Raw genomic sequence first — 12880 nt, 5'->3', positions numbered from 1 at the left:
GACGCCACATAACACGTGGCCTCTAGAAAACTCCACTGTACATTTGTGAGAGAGGAAGAATGAAGAAAGCAAATAATGTCTTAGTACTAATAACATTATTACCAAAATAGTTTTGACCTCACAGAACCTTTGGAAACATAGTCTCCTTAGGGGTCCCAAAGGTTCGCGCTAGAACTTTGACGTCTTTGAGAAACTGAAAGTTCTTGGATCATAGTAGTATAAGGGGGACAGTTACTTGAAATGAAGCTGGGAGCATGACCCACTCTCTGTGACTTTGTTTGTTTATTTATTTATGGCTGCATTGGGTCTTCGTTGCTGCACGCTGACTTGCTCTAGTTGCGGCGAGCGGTAGCTACCCTTTGTTGCGGTGCGCGGACTTATTGCGGTGGCTTCTCTTGTTGCGGAGCGCGGGCTCTAGGCACGCAGACTTCAGTAGTTGTGGCTCGCGGGCACTAGAGTGCAGGCTCAGTAGTTGTGGCACATGGGCTTCGTTGCTCCGCGGCACGTGGGATCCTCCTGGACCAGGGCTCGAACCCGTGTCCCCTGCATTGGCAGGCGGAGTCTTAACCACTGGGCCACCAGGGAAGCCCTCTGTGACCAGGCTGAGGAGTTTGAATTTTATACTAAGGGTGAAGGAAAATATGGATGGGCTTGAGCAAAGGCATCGGGTGTGATGGTGATATAATCTGATTTATATTGTAAGAAAATCTTTCTAGTTGCTATGTTGAAAATTGATTGGAAGAAGGAAGAGTAGCGGAGGAAAGCTTGACTGGAGGCCTCTGGAGAGGGTGAGAAATGGAGAGACTCCAGATACGTTTGGGAGCTGGAATTAGTAAATTACTGACAGATGGAAGCAGTAGGTGAAGGAAGGAGAGTTAGGGATATGCCTCCTAGGTTGCTGTCTTCTAGCAATTGGATGGTGCTGCCACTTAGAGAAGGAAGACTGGGGAGGGAAGTGTGGCTGGAGCAGAACCTAGAGTTCATTTGTTAACATTTTAACTTTCAGTTGTCCACACACCTCCAAGTTTTGATGAGAACCTGGAAAAATGGACAATTTTCCAGAAAAATACAATTTAATAAAACAGACTTCTAAACAGATGTGAAAACATGGGCAAATATTCATAGAAGAAATAAAGTTGTTAAAGAACTTCCCTACAAACATGTGTATGGTCCAGATTGCATCACAGAGGAATTCTACCGGTCCTTTAAAGAGGGATAACTTTAGTGTTGTTGAAAGTATTCTAGCACATAGGAGAATAAAAATTCTCAATTTTTTTTTAATAAATCTTGCATTGCAATACCAAAACAAGAAAAATTGCAGAGAGACCCATGGAATAATCTCACTTATGATCGCGGGTGGTACCATCAGAAGTCAGTCACATTTTAGTTAAAAGAAGGAGGCAAGGAAGTATTTTCTTCCAGGAAGAGGCTGAGGATTTTGGGGAATTTGTTGCCAAGAGATTGAACTGTAGGGGCTAGAAGAGAGGAGGAGCTCAGGAGGGTGGGGAAGGGGAGTAGATTGGGGCAAAGGAGGAGATGTACAACCAGCAGCTGGTGAGAACGGGTGACAGTGTGGGTGACAACGGCTGTCTTTTGGCAGTTACGAAGGCAAAGAGGGATTTGAAACCAGACAGGATTGACTCTGAGAGACTTTAAAAGGAGAGAGTTTATAGAATTGCCACTGTGATCCCTAATGCTTCCCGGATGGGCCAGTGGCTCACGGGGCTACCACTCCAAGAGCTTTCTGGCAGTGGTGTCAGGCCCACCAAGTAAATAAATATGGAATATGTAGAGCAACTGCCACCTCTTCTGTTTTGGGACACAGTCACTTTAAGGACAACCACCCTCCCACCCAGCTAGATTCTTTGAATACTATTTTGTTCATTCCTACAGCATTTAATAACGGGGCTTGTTGAGCAGATACCAACTTTGAGATTTTCTTCAAGCTAGAGGTCGGAATTAGGTTCCCTAAGTAGACCATATCCAAATACATTTTAATAAGACTGCAATTTCATTTACCTTAAAGAATTTAGTATTTCTTTTTTGAAAACATGTGTTCCATTTCGTTTTATTTGAGAGTAAATGAAGTGGGTGATTTTCTAAAAACTCCTTCAGTGTCCAAAGTTGTGATTTGAGATTTCTGACACAGCAGTTATTCCACTTCTAGGAAATGACCTTAAAGATGATATCGGACTGTGCAGAGACATGTAGACCAACATGTATTACAAACTACTCTAATAGGGAGATATTGGAAGGTATCTAGATGCCCAGCTAGTGTTTGGTTAAGTAGATTGATACATTCATGTGATATATACCATGTTGCCATCAAAAAGAATGACTTAGATCATATTGACTTGAAAGATGTTCAACATGAGTAAAAAGTAAAAGCTTGTTGCAAAGCAGCTTCTATAACAAAATCCCACTTTTTTTTTTTAAAGATTGTACCAATTTACACTTTTTTAAAATAAATTTATTTTATTTTTGGCGGCATTGGGTCTTCGTTGCTGTGCGCAGGCTTTCTCTAGTTGTGGTGAGCGGGGGCTACTCTTTGTTGTGGTGCGCAGGCTTCTCATTGCGGTGGCTTCTCTTGTTGTGGAGCACGGGCTCTAGGCGCACAGGCTTCAGTACTTGTGGCGCGTGGGCTCAGTAGTTGTAGCTCACAGGCTCTAGAGTGCAGGCTCAGTAGTTGTGGCGCACGGGCTTAGTTGCTCTGCGGTATGTGGGATCTTCCCGGACCAGGGCTTGAACCCGTGTCCCCCACATTGGCGGGCAGATTCTTAACCACTGTGCCACCAGGGAAGCCCCCCATCTGTTTTTAATGTTAGATGAGGGTGCATATGTTTGTATGTTGAGTCTTTTAGGTACCAGGTACTGTCTTAGATCCTGGGGGTAGAACAAAAGGCAAGAGGTCCTCGACCTCATAGGGAGTACATTCTAGTAGGAAGGTAGATGGTAAACAATTAAACAGATAAGAATTCATGATAGTGGTAAAGGCTAAGAAGGAAGAAAGTGTGAGGTGAGAGAATCTGATAGTACGGAAAGAGGAGAGTCAAGTCAGACCTTCCGAAGGAAGTGGAATTTGCGTTCAAACTTGATGGGTGAGACGGAGCCACTGGTGGGAGAGCGGGGCAGGAGCACTTCGGAGGAAATGGACCGGATGTCTGAGGCCGTAAGCAGCTTGGTATGTCCTAGGAATTCAGTGAGGGCCAAACAAAAGGACTGAGGGTGTAGCGGTATAAGATGAGGTCAGAAGGCGGGTGCGTGGGTGCTGGTGGTCACCTAGGGCCCTGCAGGCCACAGTAAGGACACTGGATTAGATTCTAATTGCAATGAAAGGGATAAAAGTAAAGGACTGTCCGTTCTCAAGGGCGTGTGTGTGTTGGTGTGGGGAGTCAGATCAAGGTGCCGGGGCACATGGAGCTGGAAGGGTTGCTGGTGGGTTAGATGTGGTGGGTGGGGAAACAGCAGGATTAAGGGCAACTTCCAGCTTGGGGCTTGAGCAGCGAGGTGGAAATCGGTGTCATGTAAGGAAATAGTGAAGACTAGGAAAGGTCTGGTTTTATGGGTAGGGTGAGGAGGAGGATATGGATAGATATTGAAGACTTGATTTGACACATACATCTGATTTGTGACTTCAGCGTCTGGATGGAGTTGTCAGGTGGGTAACTGGAAGTTCAGGACTGAAACTCACGGCAGAGGGGCTTGAGCACGAGACTGGATGTGACTTAGGGACCAGTTGTAGAGAGCAGTTGTTCCAGGACAGAATTCTCGGGCTGCTCCAGTGTGTTGAACTTTGATAAGGGAGAGGAAGCCAGCAGAAGAGGGCGAGAGGGCTTTCCTGGTGGCGCAGTGGTTACGAATCCACCTGTCAGTGCAGGGGACACGGGTTCAAGCCCTGGTCTGGGAAGATCCCACATGCCGCGGAGCAACGAAGCCCATGCGCCACAGCTGCTGAGCCTGCGAGCTACAACTACTGAGCCCGTGTGCCACAACTACTGAGCCTGTACTCTAGAGCCTACGAGACACAACTACTGAAGCTCGTGTGCCAAGAGCCTGTGCTCCACAACAAGAGAAGCCACCGCAATGAGAAGCCCACGCAGCGCAACTAGAGAAAGCCTGTGCACAGCAATGAAGACCCAACTCAGCCAAAAATAAATAAATAAAATAAATAAATTTATAAAAAAAAAAGAAGAGGGCAAGAAAGAATTGTCCAAGGACGGGGTGGTGTTGCAGAGGATGAGAGTGTGTGGGTACATGAATATGTAGTAAGAGGTCTAGATTCTGGAAGATTTTCATCAAAATGTCATCTGTGGTTATTTCTGTGTGGTGACATTTTAGGTGACTTTACTTTCTATATAGGCTGTTCTGTATTTTTAGAATTTAGTGCAAGATATAAATTACTTTTGTGTAATAAACTCAAACAGCATAACATTTATAAAGTAAGAGTGAACTTTTTCCCCTCTCCCTAACCCTCCCTCTTCTCTATGATCCAGAGAGAACTATCTCCTTACTGTTTAGTACATGTTCTTCTAGATATTTTCTCTATGTTTATGTAAGGATATATACAAATCTCTTTATAAGTTTAATTATGTATATTCTAAAGTGACAGATGATATACTAAATATTATGAGTATTGCTCTTCCTTTGTTCTCTCAGTAACAGAAGTAGGATTCCTTTCCAAGTCAATAGTAAGGATCTGCTAATTTTTTAAATAACTGTAAAGTATTCTAGCTTATGGGCCTACTACAACTTATACATGTGATTTCCTATTGATGAACATTCAGATTATTTTAAATTATTTCAAATCTGTAGTGAATACCCTTGTACCTATATCTTGAATGACTTTTGTTATCAGGAAGACATTACTATTTTATTTGGGGGAAACAAAAATAACAAATCTCCAAATCAGAATAGTACTAAAAGAGGATATGGGTAAAAGACTAATCTGGGCTAAGAATATTAGAATTCCCAGCCCTAGTGGGGAATTGGATCAAATGCTAATTAAATGTACGTGTTATAGTTGGTCATATGTAAGAGAAATCAGACTCCAGTGGCTAAACCAAATAGGGATTTAATTTTAATCCTATAAGCAGCAGCCCAGAGGGCTAAAACAGCAGCTTTAAGTGGTCGTTAGGGACCCAGGTTCTTCTAGCCTTCCGCTCTGCCATCCTTCGTGGGGCTTTGGGCTTCTTGGTCACAGGATGGCAGCTCTGCCTCTAAGCATGTCTTCTATACTCCAGGCAGGGAGAAGGGGATGGGTGAAGGATTTGGTAAAAGACGTGTGCCACTAGAATCTATTCTCCCTTTTTTTTTTTTTTGGCTGTGCCACGTGGCATGTGGGATCCTAGTTCCCCAAGAAGGGATCAAAGCCATGCCCCCTGCTGTGGAAGTGTGGAGTCTTAACCACTGGACCGCCAGGGAAGTCCTTCTCCCCCTTTTTTAAAATTAAGGAAACAGTTTTCATGGAAGCCAAACCAATAGACTTTTGTCTCCATCTTGTTGAGTCACGTGAACCTCCCTAGTTACAAGGGAATCTGGGGTGGCAAGAATCTAACTGAGCATATTACCATCCTCCCACAAAGTGGAGTTCTGTTAATAAGGAAGAAGGGGAGAACAGATGTTGGATAGGTAACCAGTAATGTCAGTCATGCCTAAATTAAATTATACGTGCTGAACACAGGAAAAAATGGAGAAATAAATTGCACAGGTGATTCTGTCTGCCATTCTTCTCAATGAGCATGCGCCCTAGTGTTTGCATGAGGATGGGAGACTGTGTTGCCTCAGTTGACATCAGCTCCTACCTGCCTCTTGTGTGAGCATCCAACTGGGATCAGTTACAACCTGATTATTAACAACATGCATTTTTTTTCATACAAGGTGGCCCCGAAAGCCAGCCCAGCCACTTTATCTGGTCCTTCACCCAAGAAATAGCTGTCTTTTCTCCAACACCAGAGGGAAGAATAACCTAGTGCATTAGACTGTCGGGAGATGGCAGTTGTGTCTTGAAAGCAGCACATGTTTAAGAGAATTTTGAGAGCAATTTTGACCCCGGACAGTTTCCCCCATTGCACTGACCTTAGCTTCCAGTGGCCGTGTAAGATGCAACTTCAGTGAATATCTGAGTTAGGGATGGAGCCGATGAAAAGGAGTGACATTCATGTTGGCTTGCTGAGTTCTAGAGACCAGGAAGGGGATAGTTCAGGCTCCACTAACTACTGTTCTCCTGTTCCTTTTCCACCAGTCTGAGCCACGGGAAGGAGATAAATCTACCTCAGGCCACAGCAGCGGTGCCTTAATGCTCTGTGCTCATTCACTCCAAACGGAATTCCTGAGACCAATCAAGTTGGAATAGTCTGTAATATGTTGGTAGTTTGTCCATTTGTTTACAAAGGTTAACCTTTTGTATTAAAATTTGGTCAGAAAATAGGAAATTCAGGATGTTTAGCAACTTGGAGTGATTTGCTTTTTTTTTTTTTTAATGATTTTTTAAAGTAAAATTGATTTTTGAGAAGTGTCTTCAAGTTATTTGGGGGCAGGGAAACCTCAGCATCTGTATATATACTACTTAGTATATCTCTTTAAGGGAGGGTTTACTTTTATTTTCATAGCTCAGATGAAAATGGTGTTGTATTTTGAAATAGTTACTCTTTCATTTGATCTGCAAATATTCTAGTCTCTGTAGAACTTTAACAAAACTACCAGCTTTAGCAGAGGAGAAATATTCACCTTTCAGTAATTACTAAATGCTCTAATAAAGTCTGGTGCATGAAGTTGTATATACAGTTGAATGAATTTATTTTAGGAAAATGAAACCTACAAAAGTTCAGGCCATCTACAAAGTAACTTTGCTCATGATTTGATAAGTGCAATTAAAGACTGTAGACTGAAAACCAGCTTATACATTATATAATTAAGTTACATAATATAGCTCATTTATAGTTTAATCAGCCTAAAGCAATCTTTACAACCCCAATTTGTCATCATTTTTCTTGAAAAATTTTTAATGAGCTACGTTTTAGTATATTGTTGTAAGCTTTATAGAGTATGACAGTGTTTAATTAACTTCGTTTTTAGACGTGATTAACATTTAACTTAGTGCACTTTGAGTAAAGCAGATTACCCTCCATAAAGTGGGTGGGCCTCGTTCAATCAGTTGAAGGCCTTAAGAGCAAAGACTGAGGTTGCTGGAAGAAGCAGTTCTGTTTCAAGATTGCAGCATAGAAATTCTGCCTGAGTTTCCAGCCTATTGGCCAGCCCTGCAGATTTCACACGTGCCAACTCCCACAATTTTGGGAGCCAATTGCTGAAAAATATCTCTCCCCCATCTATAATTTATTTATACATATATTTTGTATATCAGGATATCTATATGTATATCCTATTGGTTCTCTTTCTCTGGAGAATCCTGACTAATACCAGTGTCTCAAAACCAGTGTAGCTGAGACCTCTCCAAGGAGCCTAAGGAATGAAGTGTGTGTGTCTGTGTGTGTGTGTGTGTGTGTCAGAAACATGGGCAGGGGTCGGAGTGGTTAGAATATGTGGATAATAAGTGTCAGTTTGGAATTTTGGTGCTAGAAAACTAGTATGTTAAGTAAAGCAGTAAATCTCCAACGTGAAAGAAACTCAGCTTTGCCTTTGGTCAAGGAAAGCTGGAAAAACTTGTTGCCACGTGGACCAGGATCTATTGAGCAGGAGGCCCAGCTGTACTTGGTCAGGCTCTTATGTTTCTGGTCATTTAATCATTTGATTCTCCCATTTATGATATGGTCATTATTACTGACCTGATAATAGAGAAACAAATGCCGTCTGTGTTCCAGAGCACTGATCACTATTGGCTGAAACCCCTCTTACCAGGAATTCAGGTAAGCTAGGGGCTTGCCTTTCGGTTTTTCCATTGGGTCACTGGGTTTCTTTCTTTATGTGGCACAGGCATTTTTAATTGTTTATTACGGGACACGGTGGCTTTGTAATGTGTCGGCTAGGCTGACCTGAATTTCCCAGGATCCCTGCTCGTGTACCTTTCTGGTGAGAGCGGGCCACAGAGAGAGGCCAGCGGGAGGCTTGCAGGGCAGAGTAATGGGTTTTCCATTTTGTGTGCACGTGCCCTGAGGCAGATGCTGGGCCTGCAGCTACTCTGCCTTCCCCTGATCCTCTGTCAGCTCCTCCTCTGGGCCAGGTGTGTGCATAGCTCTGTGACACAGGCCCTGGCTTTTGCAGGTCACCCTCATCCGCAAGGTCAGAGGCAGCTAGGCTTGCAATCTGTCCTCGGGAGCTCCAGCTCAGGCCTTGCTCTCGGTCTTCCCCACTCCGTATCTATCCCCTCTTCCTGACTGTCTGCCGTGTAGACTTCAAGCTCCAACATCAGACCTGACGACAGCAGCCTTACAGAGGCTGCTTAATCACTCCCACAGCTGGGTAAGGTCAAGTTCTTGACCTTACAAGGGATATATGTGGGTCTCACCTAGTGGTTCTGCTTCTCAGCTTGGACACTAATAAATAGTGCAATAGTTTGTTTGGTTTTTTTGGTTATCAAAAGAAGAAAAAAACTTCAAATAGACTTAAGAAGTGTGATTATTCTCACTGGGTGATGGTGTTTCAGTTGTCTTGGTCATTTTTCTCGAGCCAGGAGTAGTAGTAGCACGGTGGTGTGAGCTGGATCAGGAATAAATAGTGGCCTCAGCATTCATCTTTGGTTCCCCACGTGAATGAGGGGAGACTGAATCCTGACATGTTTAACAGCATAAACAGCACATTCTTACCATTTTGTGTTAACCCCCATTTTCCCTCTAGGGGGTGCCCACTGGACGAGAGCTCTTTGAGCAGAGACCTTGTCTGATCTCTTCACCATTTTATTCCAAACCCTAGTGCGACGCCTGGCACGTGGTGGGCACTGGAGGAAGTGCCTCACCATTGCGGAGGGGATCGTGACTCCCATCAGAGTCCTGGGTGTTTAACCTCCGGAGTTTCCCTGGACAAAGTTTCCTCCTTGTCTATTTGGAGAATTCCTCACCCATCAAGACAGCTCAGGCACTGTCTCCTTTGGGAAAGTTTTCGAGGTAAGCTGTTTTCAGTACTTCTGATATTTTATGATTAAATGTTTCTCCATCTACGTTACCAGACTATGAACTCTAAGGGCACATATTTCATCTGGGTCACTTCTGTATCCCGAGTGTAATATACAGCACTGGGAAGGTAGAGTTGATGAGCTTTGCAATTGAACATTACTATTTCTAGTAGAGTCTATCAAAGCCCATAGGATTAAACTAGCTTTAAAAAAAGTAAAGGCTAGTTCTACATGGACTATGTTTGGTAGAGGGCTTAAATCTTTCAGAGAAATTTGCCACTTGTAATATTTATCACTGGGGTCACAGTCAACAGGAAAGTTCATCTCCCTCGAAGTACATGACATCAGTCCAGGCAAAACTGTGCAGAATTTTTTTCAGTGCTCAGATCTCACGAATTGAGGTGCCTCCCGGGGTCAGCTAGGTTCACAGGCCAAGTGTAAAAGGCTGCGTGGTGGTAACTGGCGAGCACAAGAGCACTGCCCCGTCTCAAGGGAACAGACTGGTGCATGCAAATGCCACGGTACGTGCCGGAGCTTGGAGAGCGCCGACGAGGGCTGTGCTGAGCCTCACGCCAGCTGGGCCGTCACGTGGGATTTGGCCGCAGATGGTGTCCTAATGGGCTCCCCGTGGGCTGCCCGTAAGAGCCATACTGACTGCGTTTACAGAGCGCTCAGTGAGGGTATGACTTTCAGATTTACTCGTCCTCTTAGTGTCATCCGAGTGTTCCCTCAGCGCAGCTTCTCAGGACAGAAAAATGACCTACAAATCAGTAGCTTTTTTTTTTTTTTTTTCCCCATGACTGAAAGTCATGGGTTACTGAAGGTCAAGGGATATTTTAGGTGAGTGTAGTTTAGGTGTCATAAGAGTGATTATTTCTTTACCTGCCCTGGAGTAGAACTCTTCTTTAATGTGAATGTAATTTGATTTTGAAGAAAGCCTAAATAATGAATTTAAGTAGTAATAATAAATTTAATAATAAAAACACTGAATTTTCCTTTATACGGAGACACTAAAACTTATTTAGGTGAACGTTTATCATGTATAAGCAGCTTCTAGTTTGCAACGACAGTTACTGTGCTTTAATGAATTGGTCCCACCCGTTGTTTAAAATAATGAAATCCCAGTAGATTAAGGGGAGGCTCTTTAGCCCCCATTCAGAGGTAAGATGAAGTTTCCCCTCGTCAGGGCCACCTCCCCCTCCCTCTTCCCCTCCTGCTCTTCAGTATGTTCTGCCCCATCCTTGTTACTATCCAGGACTTTAAGCTACTTACAAGCAGACTTTGAGCCCTCTTTTGTACCATTCTGTGTGTTTGTTCTCAACGTCACATTAAACCTCTGCTCTAGGCGTCGACTATGCCAATCTGTGATCTGCTCCACGCCCTTAGGTCTCTGCCAGGCTTCACCAAGGTCAAGCCTCAGCTCACATGCCTACTCCCGAGCTGCGGTGGCCTCCTGTCTGCCCGTCTCTGCAACGGGAGAGTCCAGGGCTGCGGAGCATGGTACCATGTTGTTTGTGCCTAATCTCATCATCTCTTCGCCCAATCCGGTGATCCTCCCTGGGTTACCCTGTAAAGCGGTTTTTGTGATAACCCTTATATCCTCTGCTTATCTAACTGGTCTTAACTTTTCCTCATGAATGACCATTTTCTGAAATAGTTTAACTTGGTATATGAATACTACGTAAAGGTAACAATGTTACATAAAAGCCCACTGCTTATTGAAATGAATTAAACATCTAAAATTAATTGCTAAAATGTCACTTTAAAAAATTCCTGAGTAATAGGTCACTTGGAACAGCATGCAGAACACATTTTAACTTCTTTGAACCAAACAAGAAGAATCACAACATACTTTAGGGTACAAATCAATTTATTATACAACAATTATACAGAATCCTTTTTATCTACAAAGAAAAATGGCTTCTCCTGCCTCCCTGGCTGCCCCAGTCATGATACTATGTTCTTAACATATAAGTATTTTCAAAGGAAAACCAAAAAAGTGATATCCTTATTTTCCAAATAAGGAAGTCCCCAGAAACATAAAATGATATGGAAATACTGGAAAGAACTAGACTGGTCTCTTATACAAAGTGCTAGTGGTCCATCACAGTAAACTTAAAATACTTAAAAATACTTCTCTAATGGAGAGGACTTCCCCCCTGCACAGTATGCCTAAATAGTTCAGTATATAATTTCAATGGGTTGAAAGTAAACATTCCATTTTGTTACTTAAAAAAATTGGAATTAGCAACATATATGCTTACAATATTCATTTAAATGTTTTCATACCTATGAGTAAGAGGAAATTTATTTGGGGAAAAAACATTTTTTTAACAAATTATACAGATTTTTTTTTTTAAAGCTTTGCTTTAGGAAAATCACATTAAAAGTAAACATTTTGTTTAAAATTGTAACACTTAGAAACAGGTGAAGATATTTACCTGATGCAATTTTTGTGACTAAGACTTTATATAGCTCTGTATTTTTTACCAGCCCTTGAATGGTTTAAGGCAATAAGTGTTTCATTAAGCTTCTCTAGAATTAAAGACCAAGTTGGAAATAAGCATCCTGAAACCTCTAGCCAAACTGAGCTTGAAAGTGTAAACTAACCAAGTTTTTCCCTTTGATCAGAGGTTTCCAGCTGCCTGGGCTTTCTCCTTCGGCTGAAGGGTGCTTCCCTCCTGGTTGTGCAGATATGAAGCCCATCAGTGCATCCAGAACTGCAGGTATGAGGCCAACTGGTGAGCCCAGGGCCTCACTGACGATTAAAAATAAGCTGGAGCCAACGACTGACCAGTGATGTCTGTCTTCTGAGTCTCATTTTTACCTGCGGTGAGTGCACTTTGGTAACAGGTTTTAGCTCATGTCTGAGACCTAAAACTGAAGTAGAGCCCAGCTGCTCCAGGGTGCTTCGTCCTCAGTCTGTCGCGGGTTTGGTCACAGAGGAGTGCTGAGCCATGCTCGAAGCGAGCCCTTGTTTTAAAGTGAGTTTCTGGGAGAGAACGAGACGTATAACCGTGCAGGTATGATGTGATGGAAGCGGGGATTAAGCACCCTAAAGCAAGTCAGTTTTAGAAAGCTAGTTAGAAGGATCCAAGAGTGAGGGGGCATCAGACGGAAGATGTCTGTTCGGTAGAAATGGGTCAACTGGCAGAGAAGGGGCTACAGGGCACGATGCCCTCACCGTGAAGACGGGACTAAGGTCAGTCACCTTTCAGAGCAGCAGAATCCCAAGGGGCGTTTACAGGAAACAGAAGAGTTGGTTTCGTCAGTGTATGTGTCAGTACCGAAGTCAGTTGTGTTTGTTTTCCTGTAGTTTAAAAAAAATTTTTTTTCCCAAATACTCATAAAAAAAAGAAATGCCCCCAAAAGGACAAAGTCGTTCCCAAACAGACTGTAATGTGTTGGGGCAATGGTGAAGTGCCTTCCTGGCACTTAAGCCTCTGATGTCCATGTTATGACCTAAAAACTTCTTAAAATAAGGTAGGAAGAAGATAAAGTTGGCAAATCTTGTTTTATAGGGTATAAATCTTCATCAAATCTTCAGAAAATATCCTCAGTTTCCATTCTTGGGACAATTTAATAGTAAATAATAGCCCCACCGCTGGGAGAAGGGAGATGGTCCTGCTAACCTTCCTCTGCTCTCGTGCTTCTCAGCGGAGCTCGTGTTACTCGGAGCAGGGAAAGGAAGCGCCGAGTCTGCCAAACTGGTGCTTTTTGTTGTGGCTCGTTCCCAGCCCGTGGCTCGGTGCCGGAACCTTCCCATAGCCCTCTTTTTCTTCCTATTTTCAAAATCTTAACCTGCAAAGAGTGATA

The 12880-nt window shown here is 43.2% G+C and overlaps 1 protein-coding gene across 1 annotated transcript in view; it reads left to right on the top strand.

The window, feature by feature from the left end:
- Positions 1–10964, top strand: part of SYCP2L (synaptonemal complex protein 2 like) — a 72660-nt gene extending 61696 nt beyond the window's left edge. The window contains exons 31-32 of the mRNA XM_057554931.1: positions 8866–9056; positions 10451–10964. Of these exons, the coding sequence (XP_057410914.1) occupies positions 8866–9056; positions 10451–10701 (442 nt within the window). The 3' untranslated portion in view covers positions 10702–10964. The remainder of the gene's footprint in view (positions 1–8865; positions 9057–10450) is intronic.
- Positions 10965–12880: the final 1916 nt, after the last annotated feature.

The sequence above is a fragment of the Balaenoptera acutorostrata genome, chromosome 10 (assembly GCF_949987535.1).
Source record: "Balaenoptera acutorostrata chromosome 10, mBalAcu1.1, whole genome shotgun sequence".
Taxonomy (NCBI): domain Eukaryota; kingdom Metazoa; phylum Chordata; class Mammalia; order Artiodactyla; family Balaenopteridae; genus Balaenoptera; species Balaenoptera acutorostrata.
This window is presented reverse-complemented; position numbering and strand designations above follow the sequence as displayed.